General features: G+C 29.6%; 1 protein-coding gene across 1 annotated transcript in view; it reads left to right on the plus strand.

Moving 5' to 3' along the window:
- cv-c (RhoGTPase activating protein) overlaps nt 1-26,480 on the plus strand; it is a 277,986-nt gene that overhangs the window by 9,765 nt on the left and 241,741 nt on the right. The window contains exon 2 of the mRNA XM_011495782.1: nt 2,602-2,644. Within this exon, the coding sequence (XP_011494084.1) occupies nt 2,602-2,644 (43 nt within the window). The remainder of the gene's footprint in view (nt 1-2,601; nt 2,645-26,480) is intronic.

The raw sequence follows: 26,480 nt of genomic DNA on the forward strand, positions 1-26,480 counted from the left end.
AAACAAAAGATATAACTTTGTAGGCGGCTAATTATTTCTATTATTAAGAAAAATTAAGTTTGACGATTGTAATACATTGGACTGAATATGAATTATTTAATTAAAATTTACATTCGCGCACTCTATTTATATATCGCTTAGAATGTTGAATTATTTTGCTTGAATAATTATTAGTACAAATACAAATAATAACTTTGACATAGAAGAATTTTCAAAATTGAATATTACGTTCTTTAATAAGTTTTAGTGAACGTGCTATTAAAAACGTTTATTTGTATATTTTCTTCCCTTCACATTACAATTTAAAATATATTTTGAAAAAAAAAAAATTATTCTACATATTTTATTTAAATAGCAATTTCTTGAAAAATGGATACCTATTACAATGAGTTACAGCCCATTATCCTTATTTATCTAGCAGTCCCTTATCAAAATATATATGCTTACAAGTGTAATATTCCTCTTATTAGTCAATATAAATGCATTTCTTATCTATGGCTTGTAATTACAATACATAATATCGAAGTAGAAGAATTTTAAAGAATAACTTTAATGCCGAGCCAAATATATTCGAATTCTATCAAAATACGACCTCATACAGCTAAAATAATTTATTTTTGCGTCGACGCGTATGGAGACACCGATGTTCTAAAATCTACAAATATACAAAATTCTTTAAAATACACACGTAAGGAACGAGACGTACGAATAACGCAACAATGAATGATGTAATCGTCACATCCATTATTCTTCTATTGCACGTTCACGAGCTGCGCTCCAATTTATCGTCCAAGTCTCTCCGTCCTTTATAGGCCACGACGAACAATCAAGCCTGGAATCGTTACTTTCAATCTAAATGAATGGGAACGAGGGATGTATGGCTTATACACTCCTGGAATATTTTCGGAGGAGCTCGCGCGTGTCATAAATCAGTCGTTGACCGTCTATTTAGATAAGTACTTTAAAATAATATCTCCCAAGCGTATATCTGCGGGCTTCTTCTCAGTCTTTATTCGACGATCGACGAGGCGCTACTCTGACTAATACGTTCGTCGTCTTCGCATCGGAAAGATAGCAACGACCGATATTTCATGTGTGTAACGGGCCTCTTTCCATTAATATCCTCCTGCCAATAAATACGTATGTACTGGTGGGCCAGAGTTTTCGGTCAATATCGATCGAGTAATCGAATTTAGTGTTCAATCGAGACGAAGTCCCATACACAAAAGTGTATGGGAATCCGAGTGTCGGAAATTAAAGAAATATGCTTTGGCATTGTAAATATTTTTTTCTTTCAATCGCTTAAGTTATATTTATAAATCGAATATGTTTATGCTGGTTTAGTAGGTAAATGGTAAGCACAATTTGGTGTAAAGGGAAATTTAGGAAAATCCAGAGAGTAAAGAGTGTTGTGGCTAACAGTATTGATTCAACATGTTTGTCAGGATTTCTCATCAAATAACTCATATTACTATATATTTATATGTAACCATATCTATTTTTAGAAAACAATGTTATCGTATGATATGAATAAGCAAGTTTCTCAAAAATATTACACATCATAGAAATGTCCAAAATATAATTTTATTCGAAGAAATAAATAAATTTGGAACTAAAACTATTATTATGAATATCTGAAAGTATTGCTGAATTTGTAAATACCAAATATATATATATATATATATATATATATATTACATTTTTATATAAATAAATAAAATAAAAAAATTAAAAATATATTTTTAATGCAAAGGAATACTCGGATAAGCATTTAGAATGTATTTGAACATATTTGTAGGCCAACATATATACACTATGTTAATTTTTATGTAAAATGTTACTGTCCAGGTTTTTTTGAAAATCTACTTTTTTTAATAATAAAAGTAAAAAAAAAAGAAATAGTAAGAAATCATTTTCGAATGCTCATTGAATATAATAATTAACTTTTGTAGTTTTGACAATTTCGAATATATTTACTTCTTTAAATATGATGGAAATATACATTAAAAGTTTTATCGGCGTATCTAAGTAAACTAAATTAAAATTACTTTAAGATTTTTCGTTAAAAACAAATTTAAGTAAATTTATTTTATTTTAAATCAATGAAAATTAAGTCTAATACAAAGTTCGTCATACTAACATCAAGTGAAACAATAGATAATTAATTCATAAAATATTGCATTTATTTGCCATATGTTATATATGTTTCGAATATATGATTGTTAATAAAGTAAATAACATTTATTTCATATTTGTTTCTCCAAATACACAGTACATTTGCTACAATAACTCGAATTTCACATTTATTTCACATTACTAATATAAAAATTATTACGAAAATGTTTCATTATCTCCAGATAATTTAATAATAAATGTAGAAAACAAAATATTTTTTATGGTACTAATTAAAATTTTACTACGATGCTTCCAATTTATTCCTTCGCATTAACACATAATTTACGTCATTTGTTTCCGTGTCGTTAGCACGCCCGAGGATTTATATATCAGCCATAATAATAGTAACATTCCATGCTACTTTATCATCTTAAGTTATTAGTTACATTTGTAGCTTTTAATCAGCTCACGCTAATTCTGTTTCAGAGCCGACAACAGCCTCGTTCGCAGTCCGAGCGACAACTATCAGGTGAGTTTTCCCGATTTTTCCTTTATATACAATTCATACCGTATGTTTATACATATAGCAGCATTATGAATTTGAGTGCTTCTCCCACCGTTTGTACGTAGTATCAAAAGCATCTTTTCGTTTGCTCGCTCCGTTGCGGGTAAATAAAAAACAGCGAGATATGTTGCGCGTTGCTTTTCTAATAAATACAGTGGAATAAGCGAGAGGTTATGGGCAATGTTATATAGAACTCGAGATATTATATTTGAAGATAAAGAGAGGAATTACCTATTGTTTCTAGTACTTTGCTGAAATTTCAAGATATTCATAAGGGGCAAAAAGAAGTGTTCGCACTTATTTTACATTTCCTTTTTAATTTTGGAATCGAGCAATAATAAAAGTAATATTTAAAATGAGATGGTAAATATTGATTTGCATTTATACTACGATTATTTTTTTAATTTATTGTTAATTTATTAATAGATACTGCGTAAAGTGCGTATGAAATAAGTAGAATATTTCAGGTATATTAAGTTACGTTTTAATGTAAAGTTTTTCTTAAGCTGGATACTTCGAATCTTTACAAATACTTTAATTGCTTCAGTCACAAGTATAATTGTTCATCAAAACTCTGTACATCTATAGAAACTTGGGCGTATTATATTAACGCTCATTATAATTTTTCGGATAATTAATTAGCCTATAACATTTTTAGTATTATATTTAAAAATCTTATTAATTATTTTATTAACATTTAATATATATTTTATTACTTTAAATATGATCATGCTGTCAGAATATCTAACTGAAATTAAATTTATTCTATCATATCTATTATTATATTAATTTGTAATATTACAAAGTTATTCATATTTATATTGTTTATATAATTTCACAGATTTTAAATAATAATTATAAATACGTCTAACACTAATGCACTTTTTATGCGTTAAGCACAATTCTATTACTATTGAAATTATTTAATTGTTGTTCGAAAATCGGAAGTGCATTATGCCATAGAAATTGTATGTTAGTTTTTATTTAGAATTGTCGACCTTGAATACGTAATTATATTATAGCTTGCAGATGTGTACATTCGCATTCGAGGAAACTCGTCCTTTCAAACGCATACTTATTGTATAATATCGGGATCTTACGAAATAATATTATTATCCCTTTTTTCACTAGTTATGTTGATAATAACGGTACGTGAATTTTAAAAGAAAAAATATATGTTAAAAAAATATTCCTTAGACAATATTATGCAATACATATAAAAAGTAATAAGTAACCTTAATTGACGACGAGTAGCTATGACTTTATTAATTTTTATGCAATTTGAGACAAATAATTAATCTCTGTCTCATTTATCTTTGTACACTATATGGTAATACCATTTAGATATACATGACACCTTATAAATATATATATATATATATATATATATATATATAAATGATGATTATTTAATGGTATTTATTAATTATCGATGATCAATTGATAGAATGACAGTCAAATTTTTAAGCTGTCAGATTGTGAGTACAGGATTTAAAGTAAACATGAGTGAAATTTACTTTCACAGATAAATTATAAGTTCGATTATAATAGTATTCAATCGAGTGTAAGTAAATAAAAAATAAATAGTTAAGCATCAAATCGTTATGAATAGGAGATAGATGTCTAGACAGTTGAGAACTATTAGCTTTTTGCAAAAATTGCAGTGAGAAATTGATGCTTTGTACTCGTGAAATTCGTATAATTTTTCAATTTTTGCTTAGACATTCGACGATATTTTAATCGATAGTTCGTTGCATTTATATTTGTTGAAATTTTAAGATGAAATGTCGAATCTATGTAAAAGAAATTACCCTTATTAATTTAATTTTATGCATTATATAATACTTGCAAATGTATTGATTTTATTTTGTAATAATAATAATAGCATTAATTTAACAATGAATAATGATTCTCTCTTTAATTTCAATGGATTCCTAATGAAAGTGAAAACTAAAAAAAAAACACTTTAATTATGGATACGCTTGAATAATTAGTTCAGAAACGCCATTATTATCTTAGTGAAAGTGGAAAATCAGCCTTTTGTTTGTCACTTTCAACATAGAATCAGAGCTAATTCATCGCGTATGTTTAAAAATTGCAAAAGCATAGCATAGCTCGACATATTCAAGAATAATAATTTTCCTCTTGCCAAGGTCGCACCAATTATATTGATACATAGAATTATAGAAATAATTAAAAAAATAATTGTTTTAAGCAATCGAGTGCCGTAGCATTATGAACAGTTTCAACTCGGACACTTACGCAATTAACAATAAGTTGCGTTTACCAAATATCGTCATAAATAACGCCAAGCTCGTATACAATAATGCTTTAGGTATCCGTTTAGACATTAGCGAGAATGAATTTAATTTTTCAAAAGACCAAATTAAACGACTGCCGATCAGCTTAATGAAAGATACTTATCGGCAGCTTACAAATACGATCGAGTTTACCAACTGCTAATCGATAAAACGTTAATCCCGCACGAGCTCGTAGCGCGGCTGTGGAGCAGCCAGACTGAATAATAATAAATGATGACTATTTCAACTATCGAAGAAAGAAAGTCCGTGCCATTTTGCTTCGGCGCAATTGTGCGACCACAACGGGAGTCGCGGAGAAAGGCCTGGTGTTGACGTCACGATGCCGTCACGATAGCTGCATGCGTTGACGATCGGCTTTAATTAGCTGGTGCAGTCGGAGGATGAGCGAAAGCTCTCGTTATGACATTAAAGGGGGATGTAAAGAGAGCCACTTTCGATTACTCATTCCGGGGCTTCCGATCATTTGAAGTACGGAAAAATCGATTAGCGAAGGAGTAGGATGACGCGGCGAATGGTTTTTAGAAGGTTTGGAATGTCAAATAAAATCGACTGGTGAGCCTCATCAGGTACTCATAAAATGATTTGTTCTGATTATTCTGATATCGATTGTGTTATGTCGGCGAATTTATGGGAAATTGGCACGATATAACCTTTGAAAGATGTCTTGCACCTTAAATTTTGCTTTTTTTTCTTCTTCTATTATGAAAGGCTACTACTGTGGCCTTTGTAAAAGAAACTTTTTTTATAAATAAATTTATCAAAGAACATTTTCGTTCGGATGTGCAAGAAATTTTGACTTTTTGATATAGTCGCTAAGTTCTCCAAAGCGCTATTTTAAAAAGGCTACGAATTTTACAAATTTGTTATACAATTATTCATTACAAGTTATAAATTGACGTTGTGTCTTTGTGTAAATGTAATTGAATATTATGTTCAATTATAGTTTTTTCAATTGCGACTGTGAATTTTGAGCATAATTATTATACCTGAACAATGATGGAAACGATTAAGTTAGCATTCAAGGAATACAAAATAAAAAAAAAATTATATAAAAAGTAATATCATTGAACCCCTTCAACCTTTAATATTCAATAATAATAATTATATAATTGTAGTTTGAGGCTGAATAGATTATTTTTATTTTAGCTCTAAAATATATGAATGTTCTGTGAAAATTATTTAAAATTTAAAATGGATGGATCTTTACTTGTATTTTTTTAAATTTTACCAATATTTGACACAAGGAAATTTAGAATAATACTAATCATTATAACTGTATTTTGTATTATATTATTTTATATTGTATTTTATTATATTATATTATATTGTATTATAAAATTCATTAATTTAAGATTTGAAGGTTATCAACAAAATTTTACGTCAATTTATAAGATAGGAATAAATTACGTTTAATCAATATCGCGTATAAAAAACGCCGAAAATACAATAAATAATGAAGCGATACATTAATTTCGAATTAAATACTTCCATTTATTTAAATAATTTTAATTTTAATTTTAATTTTAATAAATTTTTTTATAAATAATACATACCTTATTTTCTCTCTAGTTAAAATGTTAATAATAATATGCGTTTACACGCAACACTCAATGCCATTTCTGAGTATTTGCATCGGAAAATAATGAGTACTATACTTTTTACTCGCGGACTCGAGCTATTGAAGGTTACTCAATTCGTAACGCATAAGCTCACATACAAAATTGCTCCCCCACAATATGCGCTTAACCTCTCCTCCAGTGATTTATCGCTTACGAAAATATTCGTGGTGGGAATCGGCTACTGAAAGTAGCTCGGCGACGATTGTGCGTTCAAAAATCGAAGACGGGTGTTATTTCTCCTTATATTATTTTCTCTCATACCTTGAATTGTAACTTTAAATAACATACCGCTACATAGAAAATGTCCCAAACATAATATTACAATTTATTAATATTATCGACAAAGCTCGATGAGCTATCTATAAATTTATTAATAGGCATTTGTTAACGGGCGCCATGCGTGGCAATTATACCTAGTTAACTGAATTTATAAGTAAATTTGTTTTAAAAACCGATACGTTCGTTCTCTTCTACCGCCAATATTTATATCCCAATTAAGTCGAACATTTATTAACTTTTAAATGCCCATTCTACAACAATTCTATCCAATCACTTGCTCAGATCTTAAGTTTCACCGATAAAAAGTAAGTTGTTTATATATTTTACAAATACGTACTACATACCGATAGGGATACAAGTCGCAAGTATCGTCAGACGTAAGAGCTATCGAGCGGCCGATCAATTAGCAATTAATTGATCTTACGAGCTGTACTCCGACCGAGCCCAGTGAATAAAAAGAGACTGACAAGAATTACAAGGGAGAAGGTAGAAAATGGTTTCCGCTCTAATAAATATATCTATGTTACGCCGCACATCCCTTAGAGCAAATGTGCTTATAATGGTACCAATAGTGACGACATTGAATAATTAATTTTCTCTCTTCTGCTCTCTAGAATGAAAAAAAAAATTCTAATGCAATTTCCGCTGTACTGGTTGTATTCATCTTAATTATTGGCTCTTCTTCTGGCTTCCATTGAATTTTAGGATCATCCGCGTAGTCTTGATTATCACGTGTCCGCATTTTGAGAGTAAAATATTTTAAACATTCAAAAGTATTCTCAATGCTGTAGCGATCATTTCAAAATTTGTGCATAGAAAAGTATTTTAATTAATACTTCTTCATAATTGATCATTTGTGGATAGAATCTATCGTATAGTACAAATTAGAGATCGCCAACACACGTGACAATTTCTAATTTTTAAGTATAGTAAGTATGCTTTATATATTATTTAAAAATGAAATATTTATATTAAAATACTTGACAAAATATGGAAAATTCTAAATTTTTAATTTCTTTTAATAGTTTCTTTCCACAATATATATGAATGACTAATCGTGTGCCATCCTTATTGTAATGAGTTTGGCCAAGGATTTCACATGTCCTGTTGAGAGCATGAAATTGATGCCGATATAATATCTGAAATAATCTGTAAACACTATACGTACTCATTTATCAAAGAAATTGTACATATTTTAATTTTAGATAATCTAAGTTAATACTTATTTTCCAAATAGCCACATTTTATTTTCGAAATAGAGCTTCTCGCTAAATCCTACCGTTTTTTCTGCATTTCTTATTTTTCGTTGAATTCTTTAACAATTTTCTATAATAAAAAATATAGGGTCTGAAAACAGAGTGGTTGTACTAGAAAAAGAAAATTTAAATAATTCTATCTTCTGTAATATTTAATAGTCAGCATTTCGTAAACTTTTGTGCATTTGTGCACAACCATTGCAAGAGGTGAAACAATTTTTATAACGGAAAATGGCTACAGATCATCCTTGACCCAAGTACTCGCCGGATGCATCCTCGAGTATTATTGATTATTCGGTTCATGATTCACGCATTGTTTTTCTGCATTATGCGTTTAGAGAAGTTTAGAGAAAATTAAGAGAAAATTTGGACCGTATACCTATCACGATATATAAAATTAACGGATTTCTATTCTACCGATAATATTCCAATATTATTTAGCGTGGTCATTATTTTTTTAAAAGTACCTAAATTCTTAAATAAATATAAGCTATAAACATCGTTTGTTCACTCATTTTCCTAATTTTCTGTTATAACTATTATTCTTGCATAAAATGAAATTTTTCAAAACTTCGTTATGCGTACAAAATATAAGTATATATTTATAATTATTTTTTTTTATGAAATTAATGGTATTGTGACCCATATAATTAATAGAAATAGAATAAAAAAATTATAAATTTTTTCAGTTTATACGCGTGTAGAAGAATGGATAATTATTGTTATGAATTGATTGTGTTAAACTTCAAGAGTTACAAAAAAAATATATTAAAAAGTTTTATTAATAATATTATTTCACTTACTTTTATCAAGCAAAGATGTTGTGACTTAATTGATTCGAATAGTCTAAACATAACTATCGTTCATATCATTTTAAAAATGTAATTTATACTCATTAAAAATCAATTCGTAATTCATTGTATAATGAACGTTACACATGTTATATTTAAAAAATTGATTTGCCAATAAAATTTCGTAAAATAAATCTATTTAATATTTATATTCTATATTCTAACTATTTAAAGACAACTATTATCATCGGTTTTATGACTCAGAACTAGTATGCGTTAAATACAATTAAAAAGAAATATTTCCTAATTTAGTACAATTTAAATTCCTAGGAGTCTGTAATAATTCATTGCAGTATTCTTGAATCATTTCATTGTATTACACGATACTCACCTCTTAAAGTACATAAAGTTAAATATATTCACTATAGGAACGAGAATTTTTATTTAATTAAAATGTATTGTTAAATAATGTGAGAAATGTGCTGCTTTATTTAAAATAAAATGGCAAATATTGTCCTTAATATTAAAGTATAAAGGCTAATTCTAAGACTTTAAAATTGGGAAATCAATATTAGCATAATTATCTATCGAACTTCATTAAATAATAAACATGGCTTTAAATTAATTTTCAACACATTTCTTTGAAAGAATATTCGTTATAATTTCAATAATGAATTATATACATTAAATAAAATAAATAAATTATTATTATCGGTCGTAAATAAATTTATTATAGCATATTAACATTATCTTTTTAAATGTACAAACAATCGAATAAAAGCTAATGTAAATTATCAATAAAAATGTTTTTAGAATTTCAGCAAAAAAAAAAAAAAATGCATTTGATATAGCTACTAAATAAGTTTAATGGTCGAGCTATGAGTTCATACCATAGATTTTCAAGATTCAATCGATTAATTATGGCCAGTAGTGTTACAGTAGAAGCTTTTGTTCCTATAAAATGCTCGAATAGATTTCGACAGTTACTCTTTTACACAATAATGTGGTCTGAAATGTGAAGGGTAGGATATAAATAGTATTGAAACACGAGAAAAACGTATTTTTTAAATCAAATAGTAGATTCAATTTCGAAATTGTTGATTCTGATAATAAAAGTGTTCGTATGAACCGAAAGAAAGGGAAATCTTCATTGATATATCGTATTTAAAAGTTATTGCTGTAATTGAGATTTATAATAGATAATAACTTTATATAGTGATGGGAATAAGTGAGAATTCAGTGACCGACTTTACCTAGCAATTTGTCAAAAAATAATAATCAAATCAATGGATCAGCCGACTATAAAATTCATATTATAAATTTTTAAATATCTTAATGTTTATTGCTTCATAAATATCGTATATTTAATTTTTCATTATTTGCCACGTATTTATTTAAGGAAAGTTTCAAAAATTACAAAAAAATTTTCATCTTTTTTCTTAAAATGTAAATGTAACTGAAATTTTTTAAATAAGAAATATATTTCATAATAATATTTGTCACTAAGTAATAATATTTTATTTATGATGACCATTTACATTATAATGAAATGTTTCAAAGTTTGCGATTCATTGAATGTTTGCACTTTGAATACTGAATGGCAAAAGTTATATCATCTCGATGAATATTTGTATATTATTATAGTAGATAAGATTTTATATAAAAAACTAAAAAGAATAATTGGTTATTAGTTACTTTTTACCAATATATATCATTAAATAAATATTATCAAAGTTTGTAGTAAGATTATTTCATAATAATGAATAACATAGTTTTGTTAGAAATAAATAATGGAAGTATTATATTTAACTTTTATTATTTTTAAATATTATTATATTAATGTTTTTAAATAATTTTCTTTTCAACAATTTATTGTCAAACTATTAAAATTATGGGTATGCAAAATAATTATTTGAAAATAGAAGAACGATAATTTTGCGATTTAATTACATTTTAAAGTAAAAAATTATATATATAAAATTCTTATTCTAATAAATATTCTACAAAAATAATTTAACTTCTATTGAAAGTTCTATTGAAAATTGTAGAAGTTGAGCACAGTGGATATGCAAGTAATAAGAATTACAATAGAATGCGAGACGTAACCAGAAACATATTTTTCGGCTAAATTAAATATAAAGACCAATTCTCATGAAGAGTTCTTTATTCGTCAAATACAAAGTATACAACTTTTTAAAATAGTCAAATTCAATGTTCTCTGCATAATGATAATAGCAATGGTATTCATATGGCCGTAAAAGTATTATTTGATGCATGTGGAAACTCTTCAATTGCTGTGGTAGTAATCTTGGCTTTGGATCAGTTTCGCATCCAGGAAAGTGTGATACCTTTCCATTGTATGCAGTTAGACAGCTCTTTCCTTTCTAGCGATCTCGTAGTTTTGCGCCAGAAACTTTAAGTTTGTTTGTTTAATTTTCAGACAGCATTGAGATTGTATAAAACAAGCTCGTGTCTTTCGGCCGGGCCAATAACGAAAGTTATTCCGAAATGGAATTTATGGTTAGAAGTCAATCGTTATGGGACGTGGAGCGTTACGTAATACTCGGCAAATATAACAATTCGAGGCGCACGTGACGTCCGACTGGATATTCTATTATACATACGGCGAACGCTCGATAAGCCTTTTAATGTGATTCGAATTGAAAGAATGTGAAAAAGTCACGAAAAGAGAACCACAATGTGTTTCAATATCGTTGTGTGATTTCTTTCGGAGTTTTGACTTCCATTCGTATATTATATTTTTTGTTTTTGCTTTTTCTAAAAGAAGGTCATAACTTTTTTATACTGTGTATAATGCAATTATTTTGGAGAATGAATTTAATCTAGCTATTTTGTATAGAGGTTTTTTTTTTTTTTTTTTTTTTTTTAAAAGTAAACCATTTAGTACCTATGTATATTTAGAACGTATCCAGTATATTTTTTAATTAGTCAATTGTTTAACCAAACTTTCTATGCTCTTTGTAATATACTGGGGATTGATATTCATGAGATCAGTGTTATAATTATAATTATAAAAAAAATGGAATGAAATAAGCATCAGTAGAATTTTATTTTGCAATAAAATGAAACAAAATGATTGACATCAATAGAGAAACATTGAAACTTATTTCATTAGTTTTGAAATTCCTCTGTTTGTAATTTATTAATCAAGATGTGATATCATTTTCTTCTTCTATAAAAATGTTTCTCAAACCTCAAACATCAGTTCTAATATATTTTATAATAATTTTGATTTTGAAAGTATTACACGTTAGTTTCATTTCGCAATTCTACTTTTCTCGCGCAGCGTATCATGAGTTTGCAGTAAATTCTTGTTAATAAGTTTGTTATCGTGTGATATTAGTGTAATAAATCTGCAGAAGATACTTTATAAAATTGTACATTAAAGAAACTACAAACAGGAATACACTATATTTTCATTTGCATAATATAATTGATAAAAAATTGTCACTTTTTTTATTGTTTTTTATTTTTAAGGAAATTCATTAGCGATTGGGAAATCATTGATTAATAAATAAATTGGCATTAAAATTAATATAATCATGATATTGGTAGCAAAAGTCAAATACTGAATTCCGAGTATAACTCACGGAATGAGAAATATTTTTATAATCAAAGTCTATAGATTCTTATTGGTAATTAGTTTAATTTATGCTTATTTCTGTGGAAATATTGGTAACTTATATATTACCAAATGCTAAAAGTTTTTCATAATTCCAAAGTTTTGCATAATTATTCTATAGATCGTAAGTATATCTTTAAAAAAGCACTTTACTATTATTTTTCAAACCAAATATAAATTGTGATGTTTATGTCATTTCGTTACCGAACGAGTCTACCCTACCAAGCAATTAGCTAATAAACGTGACATTTAATTTAATAATAGAATAAAAGGAATAATAGGTAGGAAACTATTAGGATTCATGGTGAAATTAATATAGCGCCCTCCATTTAGCAGTAGATCAAGTCGAGCCTCTACATAACAGCGCTCCACTTTCAAACACCTAGCGTAATCAATCTTTACTTTCCACTTTATTGGCCTCGTCTTTTCTCTCCCTACATTTGCTGTCGGAAGTGCAATCGATTTATCTTAATGAAAGAATAATAAAGTACAAATTTAAACTGCATATTGGCATAAGCTTATCTCGTATCGTTCGTGATCGGAGAAGAAGCTCTATCGGCAATATTCGTCCCATTCGCATGTTGTATCACAGTTATTGTCAGAGTTAAGGTCACATAGACAAGACGAAGTACAGGTGTTATTAACATGCTATTATTAACTCGAGTTTCTCAATTATTAATTAATTTTTTTATCTATCGATATGGAGTGAGTGAGCAACTTTGGTTAAATATCGCGATGTACATATCGTTTAGATAAAAATTCGCTGATTTGCGGCTGATGACGAGGTAGCCGTAGCAATACCTCGCTAACTTTACAATGCAATCGAGCTTTGCTCAAGTATCTTGATCTTTAATAATCAAGCATAGGAATGAGTATGATGTGGAGCTGCCAATTACCTTAATCGGCGACAGTCTCGATTTACAATAGCGAGCTAAATATTTTATTGGGTACAACGATCAATTCGTCCGAACATTAATTCCCATCATAACTGACAAATAGAATCTTACGGCTACCAACGGCTCTTCATACCTATTATGCTCGCATATCCTATTTCCTCCCTTAACCAAATAACAAAAATACTATCATCGCTATCTACGCCAACGTGCAGCGACCCGCGTGAATCCAAGTTTTAATAAGAGGCAAACTATCGCCAAGCAATTTTTACCAACCGATTCATCCTCCACCTTCCACTTGCATCTATCCCACATCTTCCCACGCACTCGGAAGCCCGCCACTGGGTAAGATAATCCGCGATAACCCGACCACGACCCTCCAATGACGCCGTAATCAACAATGATATCATTCCGCAAGACCGACTGACCAAAAATTCCGAATATCGCGCGGACGGCTACGCGGATCATTTCGCGAGCGAGCCTCGCTCGCGAGTGTCTTCGCTCGCGACAAAAGCACACGTCAAAAGCCATCGGACCGCCTCGATTATCAATGTATAAGTCAAGACAAGACGCAGACAACAAGACGTGCGGCCCATAATGAGGAGGCAAGAGGGCGTTCGCGCGCAGTAGTACGAGCCAGGCAGGATAAGACGGCCGTCAGGAGCGGCAGCGACGCGCCCGCGCGGCTCGAGCAAGACGGAGGATGAGAGAGGCCAATGGGAGGCGAAAGGCGGCTATCAGCAGCGGACGCGTGCTGCAGCCGAGCAGTTTACAAGCGGCGTCCACGCGACTCGGGCTGTCGCGCAGACCGTGATACTATTAAACCGCGTCGCGTATCCTTGAGAGTGAATGGGCTTGAGGGTGAAGCAGTTGAGCTAAGAGTAATTGTTATCCGCTCGTTTGGCAGGATTGGGAGGGGGGCCGGGCCACGTTTTGTGCGGTGATGATGGTTAGTTTTAGAGGAAGCACGCTATCTTGAGGGCTCGATGTTATCGAGAGCGAAGGTTTAGCGTGGCGTTGTCACATGGGCGCTCAGCGTTTCTGTTTGTTGACTTGATTTTTTGTTCACATGGACGATAAGGTATCGGTCGAAAATTGTTAGGAATCGATGAGTCATGGGCGTGTTCGAATTTAACGTGGGTATGGTTGGTTGGATGAAATTTGGGATTTTAATGTAATTTCAAAGTTCTTGGGTGCGCCCGATATATTTCATCAACGGTAGCTTAGGGCGTTTTGATCGTTGGGGGGGGGGGGGGGGGGGGGGGTAAATAGCTTGAGTAATAAATTGTTGCAATGGCGACATGCTAAGGGTTGTTGAGTAGAATTCGTGGGAGACTTGGCGAACCACTGATTTGTCGAATCGCTGATCCGAATGATTGGCTATGGAACGATAAAACTAGGGCATTGAGAATTTCAATTTCTTCAATGTATTCATACGTGATAAGTATGAGCCGATTCATCGGGGCTTTGTATTATAATGTGTCATTGTACGGCCTGATAAATGACTGTCTGGTTGCAAGAATAACGTTTATTGAAGAGGCGTCTGCGATCGATTCGTAAATAATCATACGGAAGTTTGGTAACATTGCAATATTAAAAAGTACGGACGATTTTTTTTTTTGTTTTATAATTTAAATTCCAACATTTTAACGTAAGCTCGACACCCTCGCGCCTGGCCTTTGCAATTTCCATAATCTGTAGTCACTGTCTATAAAGCCCCCGTGAAATGCATTTTCGATCTTGGCCGTTGGATTACTCGTCATGGATAACACTGGAACTTATCGATTACTTGGCACTCCAATGGAGATCTAAAAATCTCAAGCCAATTGCAAAATACCAACTCGATGGCGTCGGCATTATGCGTTTGGATAGTCGAAAATCAGTGTGAGAATGACGCGGAAGAGTTGAAAATGCGCTGGTCGATTATTTGCACGATTTTTCCCATTCAGCTTCCTTTCATCCCTTATGCCATTTCATTTCTACGTAACTTCTTGAAATCTAAAATCTTTTGCGCTGGCATTGTGACGCTTGTAAATTCCTTATTATCCCTTTGTAGGGCTCAAGGCCGATATGAGCAGTAGTAATGCGTAATCATAGCTATTTTACCAATAAATTGATTCCATTACATTGGGCATAAAAGATATTGTAGAATAATGCACGAAATAAAATTTTCAATTGCAAATCTTATCCTCTAAGCATATTTCTTTATCGCTTACTTATCTGTCGAAGCTTCAGAATTTTATGCATTAAAATTGATTGACTTTTCTTCGGTAATTATAATAGGACTGTAAAATTATTAAAATTTTATTTAAAGCATTCGTTTTCATAAGTACAATATTATTTTTAAGCGTAATTTGTATGTGTACGTGTGTACGTGTAGGTGTTAAAAAATATTCTCCAGAGGCTGATGATATACAAGCTGTTATATGAAATATACTTCATTAGTAAAGGAAATAATTTACTGCCATATATTCATTAATGAAATGTATTATAGTATTATGAATTTCCTTCCACTCTTAGTTACAGAACAACTATATACTTTTTAAAATAATCAATGTTCAGGTCATCTATTAATATTTAGGTCAGCATTATTTTATTACTGTTGCATGTCTACGTAAGCAGTTGGCATAAACAAAATATCATGTCATTCTTCGATATTATTTCACAAATAATAACGATAATTTAATAAAATTAAAATAGCGCTAATCAATTCAATTAAAAATAATAATATATATAAATTATCTCATATAATGCATGGAAACAAAATTTTAAATCGAGTTATTGTTAAAAAGCATTCATTCGATCAATTTATAATTTAACGTTGAAATTTCGTAAATTGTCTCAGACTTGAGAAATTGGTTAACATAGAAAAATTATGCACTGCTGATTATTCTTAATCGTACTCGAAAAAACTAAAAGAAATATTAAATTTATATTTTTGATAACTTGATAAGTTTGCCGTAAAAGCTCTTAAAGTTTATCAACAAAACTTCATTAATGAAATTTTAAAATATTAATTTGGTTTTCAATACTAATGAATTTGTTTTTAATCAAAAATAATAAATCTTATATTACTCAAGATTTTAAACTTTTTTTATACAATGTATGTACTAGCATCATCATCATCATTATCATCATCGTCATTATTATTATTATTATAATAATAATAATAATAATTATTATTATTATTATAATAATAATAATAATTATTATTATTATTATAATAATAATAATAATTATTATTATTATTATAATAATAATAATAATTATTATTATTATTATAATAATAATAATAATTATTATTATTATTATTATTGTTGTTGTTGTTGTTGTTGTTGTTATGTTTTTGTTATTATTATAAATTCTAAATTATACTATAAAGATAATTCACAGTTTTATTCCGACGTAATGTTTTAGTAACAAATAATAAAAACTTAGCTTAATTTACTATTACTTTAATATAATCTGATTTTATACAACAGAGATAAATGTACATAATTACAAAGAGATTAAAATAACTTTTTATAATAACAAGATAATGGAGGACATAGTAATTATTGAAAGAAGATATTTTTCGTTACCAAAATGGAGGATTTTACATTTTGCGAAATAAGCAGTGATTAACAAAATTTGAAACTTCTACTATTCATATTACATCCAATAATGTTCTCATGTAAGAGTGCTTTTCAATTAAATAATTTTCATACATAATAAAGGACTTGCGCATGAAACTTTTAGAAACTGAAATTTCGTAAAATAAATAATTAAATGGAAATAATTGTTTTGACAATTAATTTTTCTGATCATGAGGAGCGTCTATAACTTTTACTTTCTTAATGTAAATAAGAAATAAATTCTGAAACAATATAAATATTCATCTGAAATGTAATTATTTTATAAGAGGGTACATGAAAGTGAAAAAATATATAATAATACGATTTGGAATCTTCAAAATACGTATAATACGTATTAGCTTTTAGGCGGAAATTAAAGTGTTCGCTGAATATTTCATAATTAAAATATATTGGATTAATTAAAACTTATTATAAATAAGTGACCTTGTTAAAATATTTTTAACTTTGTAAGCAAAGCAGTTTATTATAAATTAAAAATAAGACGCCATTGAGACTAGTGTATACAAATCTGATATGTGTGAATTATAAGTAAATAAGCTTCAAAGAGGATAATGGTAACTAGTTGAAAGTCATGCACAATATCAATTTTTTCATACACACCGTATCAATTCAAATTCATTAATTTGCCGTATGCTTTCGCAATTCTGACAATTAAGCCACCACCGAATGATTTTGGTTTTAGTAAATAATTTACACAGTATAAATAATTGGGAACCAATCATTCAATTACGTAAGGTATTTGGCCACCTGCACAATCCGCGTAACATGTCGACCAAGATAGCGTCTCGGACGAAGACAGCAATGAATGGCCATTAAAGTTGAAACAACCATATTTAAAACTTTTACAGCCCACATAAATTGAGAAAAGAGTTATTGAATTCCCCTTGAATAGCGAAGCAGCGTGTTTCTAAAAAATTCGGTGTACCAACCACGCGATACGACCATTCGCTTATTCTCGAACATTCGCTCATCAAAGTGACGCGACCTACTTCTATATTACCCTCTCGGACAGGAAAAATAGAAAAAGTCGAGTGCGCACGGCAATTCGAAAGAGAGCAAAAAAGAACAGGCACATTCCTGCGACCGCCGTAGCCAACTTCCGCTGAGGCGCAGGTAATATTCAGTGGACACTTCCGCTGCACGCACCAACGTCCGATTCTCCCTTCTCTACTCCCCAACCGGGCGACCTCTCGCGAGGAATTTTACTTTCGCGCCTGGAACGCAACGCACCCACCCGGGTTATACGACTGTCGGCTCGACATCTCCCCCTCGCAGTGTTCGGTAAATTTTCTTGTTACACGCCGAGAGCGGCAATTAAACTAGAAAGCGAGAAACGACGATGGGGCAGCCCGCGATGCTCTCGCGGTGATTTCAACTTGTAGTACTGGGAAGTCTATCGACTCTCCTTGACATTTCAAGTATCGTGGTTGTGTGTAGGTGGATGAGGTAATGATTGATTTAGATCAGGGGCAGTTTCATCGAAGTGATAATCTTGAATTAGGTGGTACGAGTTCCGCACTCTATTACGGACGAAGTTTTAGGGTTTATGAAGCTTTTCGTTTCGAGATATAATATCCGAGTATTTAGATGATATTTATGACTTCTTTTCAACGGCTGATTTACTTTAACAGCTAGGGGAGCTCCAGCGTAGGCTTTGATGCTCGAGGATAAAGTATATACGTGTGCTATAATGTTAGAGATGTAAGTGCGAAACCATTTGAAATATGACGATAGTTGAGATACTTCAAGGAAGCTCGAAGAAATTAATGAAATTTTTCATTTTTAACATGATGAAATATCTCATTCGGAGGATTATGGATTTAATGAAGTTGGCATTACGGAGAAAAAGAGATTTCAAAATATTCGTATTTAGAGAATGTGTAAATAGTTTTATAATAAAGTATATTAACAGACTAATAGTTGCGTGATGCATACATTCTTAGCAACACATGCGTGTCTGTAATATTAATTTTTAATAAGCCGGTATGGTTTTATATGTATGTATTTTCTTAGATTTTAGCTATATATTATCGATTTTCCATGTTTTATTCTCTAAAAGAAGAAATGGATAAATTAACGAATTAGATACATCTGTATACTTTTTAAATATTGTCTCTTTCTACATTTACTTGGAAAGAAGAAAAGGCAGGCAGTTTTATTAGCTCAACTTTTTTAACTTTAATAAATGTATTTATATATATATATATATATATATATATATATATATATATATATATATTATATAAAAGAGTGTATATATAGTTTTTGTTAAAAAAGTGTAAATTTAGAATTTGCTTAACAATTTGTAAGCATATGGAATGAAAGTCTATTTCTTCTTATAAAAAATTCTTTTTATTTTTATTAGTTTACGAATTAATTTTATGAATTCAAATTACTATATTGTATGTGTTTGAATATAAATTAATTTTAACATATAAAATTATCATAAACTCTACATAAAATCTATTTGAAGTTAAAAGAAAAAACGTAAAATAAAAAAGTAAAAACCAAAAGTATACGTTATTATTACATACACATATTATATATGCATACTAATATTAATTATTTAAATACTATTTAATATTCTATTTATTATAACGTATTTATTATCAAAAGCAAGTTAATTGCGCGATAACAATTGTTTTACATAATACCATTGTAATCCTAAAGAAGATGCAATAAATCCTTAGATGGGCGAATTAAAATGTATTGTCATTACTTTTAAATAAAAATAGTTGGGCAAATTCTTTTGAAAAACTTATTCCATATTTCCTAAGATAAATATCCCGAGTAAAGTAATTAATCGTACAAATAAACACATTAAAGTACATATCAAAGCCCCTAAGGATAATCAATGACTTACGTAGCGTAATAATAAAATTTCACGTGCATGTTGTCAAATTTCATCGAATTGTAAAAGAGTACTTTCTGCACACCCTCGTTATGAATACATCGTAACAGTATAATTTGTTTGAATTTACGCTTCATGAAATATATTTAATCCCCACCTCGGTAACACTATTGATATGTTGTCAAACGCAGATGAAGTTGAATTTCCCTTCTCCACTCATATTAACGTTTCAAGTGTTCATTATTCCAATCTGCTGTACATAGTATATTCGAATAAATTAACTAACACTTCTTTCTCTACTGGATCAAAGTATTTAATCAAACAGTTTCATTATAAGTGTTTCAGATGTAGTTAGGTGAACTTAATCTCGTTGTTTATACTTCATATTTTGTTAATATTTCATCTTATGTATTGTACTATATTCGAAAGAATATAACGGCATTCAGCTAAAAACATCCATTTTACAAAAAATTCACAATATTACTTTAATTAATTAATTATTTCATTTATTGTTTAATAATTCAGATAGATTTTTATTCGTATAGTGACTTCTGATTAGTATATTTTTATGCACTACGACGAGCGTAATGTAGATGCAAGTTACTTTGCGCGCAAGAGTATAAAAAAACTCGAAGAATTAATTACTTTGAGAGTACAGTATTTGCTTTTACCTTGACATTTTACTAGAACTTGATATTGAAATTCAAAAATCCGTTGATATATTGTTTAATGTTCTTGTTACATTGATTTCATTAAGTATATTAGATAATATAACTTGAATAAATAAGTAATTATAATAAATTTGTTTAACAATTTTAACTTTAGATTTCAACTGACTATAACATAATAATGGCAAGCATATAATTTGTCAGAATAATATATTAGGGAGCACGAGATTTATGAATATTAAAATTTATATTTAATTATTTCTTACGACTTTAATAAAACGTATAATAAATAACAATCGTATACATGACTTATTGTGCTTAATTTTTGACCATAAACATAATAAAAGCAACGAATTCAAATCAACGATCCATAAATTCAATTAAAACGAATCATTAATCCAAAGCGAACTTTTCTATCGCAAAAGATATTAAGTCTCGAGAACTTTTTTAGAAAAGATTACAAGATGCTAAATGTTGCATTTGTGTCCAATTGAGAGAAAATTAAAATGGAAATTATGTTGTATAGTGCTAATTTCTATTGACGACTTGTATTTATTATGAAGAATCTTTTGTTATTTAGACTGCAGAAGTAGAATTATTTTTTAATAAATTATTAGAGAATTCAGACATAGCTGAACATAAATATAATAATTTTCTTTTTTTTATTAATTTCAATTAGCTAGGGTAGCATTGAATTAATGTTTTTTTTTTTTTATAAAAGAAGTTGGTTTTATAAAACAACGCTTGAAAAATTTTATATCATTAATATTATTTGCTATCGATTATTTTTATCACAATGTTGTAAATTAATCGATTTACAAATATCATACTTAGTTATAATATAAATTTGGTATGGGTGAAAAGTTATTTGTGAAGTAGATTAGGCTGATAATAGTAAATGGACCGAAAATTTATACGACATTCAGTAACATTTCATCTATTTGGAAAGTACATTTTTTCATCAAACAATTATATTTTTTCGATTTTATCAAGTACATTCGCGTTGACATATTTTCAATTATACTTGAATTCTGATACCCTCCACTTGTATACAATTTTTACTGTCGATTCTCTTTAGAATATCATCTCATCTTGTTCTATTTAAGCTCGATTTACGTTGTTATGTATACGTAGGTGATACGCCTCGGAAGAGTAAAATGAAATAGTCGTTTAAGATTACTGTACCAATTAAAATCATTCGTCCATATTCTTATCGGTCGTGTCCCGATCTACTCATGTTTTTTTTTTTTTTTTGACAGGTGAGAGAATTTTGGAAGGAAAATTTTATCGTTACTTCATTCGACCGCTATAATACAGTCTTAAACCTCTTTGCGAAATCATAAATATTAAGCTTTTCAATCTCTAGCATTGAATGAAACTGTAACTAATTAGAAAAGCTCAGCTTCTTCGTTTAGGGCATCGAGTAAAATGGCATAGGCATGGCAAATTTTAACAAGTCTCTATTTACAGTGATATAAAAAATAATAATATAGACGAACGAGTTATTGATTGATCTGTAAGTACTTTATCGGGAGTTCATAATAACAATTATCATATTTACTGAATAATGAAAGAAAAAAAAACGTAAAGTTAATGTTTAGTGGCATATTTCAATAATAATAGAAGCTGGCAGTACATAATTGCATGCATAGAATAAGAATAAGCCAACTGAGACATGTGAAGTGAAAGAGAGAAAGAGAGAAAGTATACGTGCGAGTATATTTACGTACATACAAAAGCCAGAATATAAAAAAATCACGCTAACAGTACCCGCAGCAGCAGCAGCAGCAACAGCAGCAACAGCAGCGATAAATCAATAGTGTCAATAAAAGTGCATAATAACGAGAACATTCGAAGTGACCGTCGAAATATCGAGCAATACCCATAAAGATTTGAACCTTCGTACACACAACGCTACGTTACGTATTCTCACAGTAGACGTCATTAACGAAGGGGAGAGAGTGAGAGAGGGAGAGAGAGAGAGAGCAAGTGTGAGAGGAAAGGCTAGCAGAATGCCAGCAGTGATTACGATTGTCGCGGCCGCCGTGCATTCGTACGAAAAAAGTGAACGGCTCGACGTAGCAAAAATCTAAAAAGCATCGGTAGTGGCAGAGACGAGCGCCGAATCTCGAAAATAATGGCGAGCGAGGACACGCAGCAAGAACAACAGCAGCCTCGCTGTGGCAAATCCCCGCAACAACAGCAACAACAGCAACAACAACAGCATCAACAGCATCAGCAACAGCATGAGCAACAGCATCAACAACAGCATCAGCAACATGTGGGCGAGGAGACGAAAGCGCAGCAGCACGCTAACAATGGGAGAAGGACATCGCACTTCAAAGAGTACAAGTTCTTTCGAAGCTTCAGCGCCAAAGTGGAGAATTGGCCAATGCGCAAGGCCGAGGCCCTCTGGCGACGTATGCGCGAGAAGAAAATCGCAGGTACGTCTGCCGAGACCGAGATGCTTTCCTTTCATTCCTTTTCTTTTTCCAGCGCTTGAGCTTTTCACTTTTCGGCCCAACTAATTTCCCTCGGATCAGACGTAATCGAGCTACTTTGCGTTTGTATGCGTTAATTGTGTTATGGCTTCAGCCACGGACAATTATATATTAAATAGTTTTTTGGCAGCCTTATTATAGCAGTTAAGTAAAAAGTTAGTTGTTTAGGCCATATACAAATACAATTTTCACTACCTTAAATGACATATTTTTACGCTTTAGTGTGAATATCTCCAGAACGAGTTTCATTAATATTATTTGAACAGTCGTTATTGTACATTTCGAAATCTAAATTTCAATAACTAATTAAGAAAATCACTGTAATACATTTTATTGATTTATTATTATTATTATTATTATTATTATTATTCTCCTCCTTTCTTTAATTTTATTTTCATTTATTTGTTGAAACTACATTGAACAATATTGTTACGAGCTAATAACGAATATAATCTCTATATAAGGTATGTAGGGCTCATATTACATATGATATTTATTTTTCGCAATACTTTTTGCAAGTTATTTTAAAAGACATTTTAAATTAAAGCTGTAGATCTTCTGAAAAGATATAGATAGATAGAGCCATATCTTCAAAGATAACATTTTATTAAGAAAATATTTATGCTTTATTTTAAAATAATGACAAGATCTATTCAAGAAAATATTTATTATTTTTACTAAAATAATTAATTTTGCAATTTGAAATAATGCACGACGTAAATGTTAGGACGTTAAATAATTCAATGTGGATAATCCTGTTTTATATAAACTATTGTAGTATTGCTATAACTATAAGTGGCCCAAGTAGTAATGATAATAAAATAGTGTAATAGGTAGTGTAATAGAAGCACAGAGGGAAATTTTTTATAAATTTAAGAAAAACGTAAGTTTATTGTGTAAGCATAAAACTATGTTTTATTAGTTGAATTTTGTAAGGCAAATATTTATAAGCCACGTTTACTCAATTTGCACGAATGCGTTAAAATAAAATAATTATAAAACTTTGACAATAATAAATTTAAATGGATAAGGATTTTATGATTAACTATTTCAAATATTAATTCGCCATAGTGGAAAAATAAAAATCATTCAAAATGATGATTACGTCTTTAAAGTATGCATAAAGTCTATTGAAAATGATATCAGAAATTATGAAAATTTTATTTACGGTGTTAAAAATTTTGACTACTATTCATATGAGTTTTATAACTTTTTTTATAATTTTTAGAGTTGTCTAATTTATATTCCAACAAATCTCTTTGTATTGAGTTTGTTCAATTAGAAATCAATATCATGCGCAAATTATTATATCTTTATAAAAATATAACTTATATATAACAAAATTCGACGTTTAATTTAAAAACAAAATACTACTATAAACTTGAACGAATATTTTAATGATTTTATAATAATAATAATAACAATAATAATGATTTCCTTCAATTTTCAAGTAATATGATTTTTAAAGATTAGATTTTTAATAGAAAAATTTAGTTAATTATTTTCATGGGAATTTGTTAATCGCTTGATTAATACAAGAAAGAATGACATTGTTCTAGAGCAATTATTTGATTGATGGTTAGTAAGAAATAATTCGCCTAAGATTATCTCTTATTTACAATCGTATCCTATCCATCATATTAACAGTAGACAGAAACTTCATATCAGAATCCGTGAATGTATAAGCACAATGCCTAAGTAATTACTCATTCTAATTCTGTGAAAAAGTAAAAGCCAAATATTAGGTCATTTACATCTCCCTTTATACTGTAGGATTTAAGAAAGATGCATTTACGCAGCCATTCTTTATAATATTTTGAGTCAATGATATTGATTGCTTTTATCATATTGGATATAATCCGTTATTGTGCATGTGAAATCTAGTTTAATAGCGTCAAACTCTAAACGTAATCTAAATCTCTAAACGTAAGCTATATCTTTCACGTATTTTTTATGTATGCATTGAAGCTTAATAGATGTCTGCGCGTGTATTTGCATAAACAAATTTAAATACATATGCGATACTCTCTTTTATAAGTAAAAAATTTACTTTCTCTCAAGGCATTGACGCATATAGAATCACAAGTCGAGGTAACCTTTTAAACTTATATATTGTGGATCCGGTTGAATGAGATACTCCCAATGCACACAGTATAAAAAAAGAAAAAAAAAGTTATAAATTGCATACGGCCCAAGAAAACTTGTCGAATACTTGAAGAAATTGCTGTCCGGTGTTCTGTAACATGTAAATATAATGGATTTTCTTCGAGTTGGAGAATATCAAATGGATTGCTGCAATTTACACAGAATCGATCTACTATTTTGTTCGTAATATTTTTATTCGTGATTGCACCACACTTTTCTAAAGCCTATTGTGTGTGTTTGTGTATGCGCGTTGCTGTGTCTACGTAAAGGTACGCACGGACATCCACGTGCTTATGTGTACAAAGTACGAGATATTACAAGATAATACAAGTTGGGCGCGCGCGTGCGTAATAACGTGTACAGGAGGAACAAGTAATATTACTTGCACATTTTCTCTTTCCATCGGCACCCAAGGAAACGGGAAATTGATTTTTTTTTTATTCGAGGCTAAGTTACGATATTTTATTGGATGTGAATTTATATTAAATAATTCCAATGTAAAGAAGTTCTTGCCGGAATTTATTACTAGCGTATTGCATATTTTTCTTTATGTTGGAAAATTTTTGATGATTCTCCTTATATTTCTTATGAGACGCCAATTCGCTTACTAGACTTTTATTATATAATGTACTTCTAGATAATATTTAGTCTTTAGAAAGTGCTTATAGAGTGATGAAAAAGCAATTGAAATGTTTTGTAATAATATAACACTCATAAACATGCCAAGATAGATTGTAATTACTTTGGAATACAAAGAATATAAATAATAAAGGCACATAGTTTTGAGGCAAATATATCTTTATTAATTAAGTTGATTACAATTTTTTAGATTATTTAGTAACTAAAAGATTTTACTCGAACAATATATGTTGCAAAATTTTAATTATATTGTCAGCTTCTTAATGAAATTATTAAATAATTTTTTTTTTCAAAAAATTATATTTTTTAAAATTTATTATTGAATGTTAGTAGATTGAGTAATAGAAACATAATAAATAAAGTAAATCAATGTTATGAAATAGCAACTTATAGACGAGAATTCGATACTAAAAAATATATTTAAAAACTTTATACCTCAAATTAACAACTTTCCAGATATATATATATATATATATATATATATATATAATTTTGCATTGGTGAAAATTATTATTTAAATCAATTGAATATTATTAAACTTTTAAATTTTCTATAATAT

Source organism: Ceratosolen solmsi, unplaced genomic scaffold, assembly GCF_000503995.2.
Source record: "Ceratosolen solmsi marchali unplaced genomic scaffold, CerSol_1.0 scaffold11, whole genome shotgun sequence".
Taxonomy (NCBI): domain Eukaryota; kingdom Metazoa; phylum Arthropoda; class Insecta; order Hymenoptera; family Agaonidae; genus Ceratosolen; species Ceratosolen solmsi.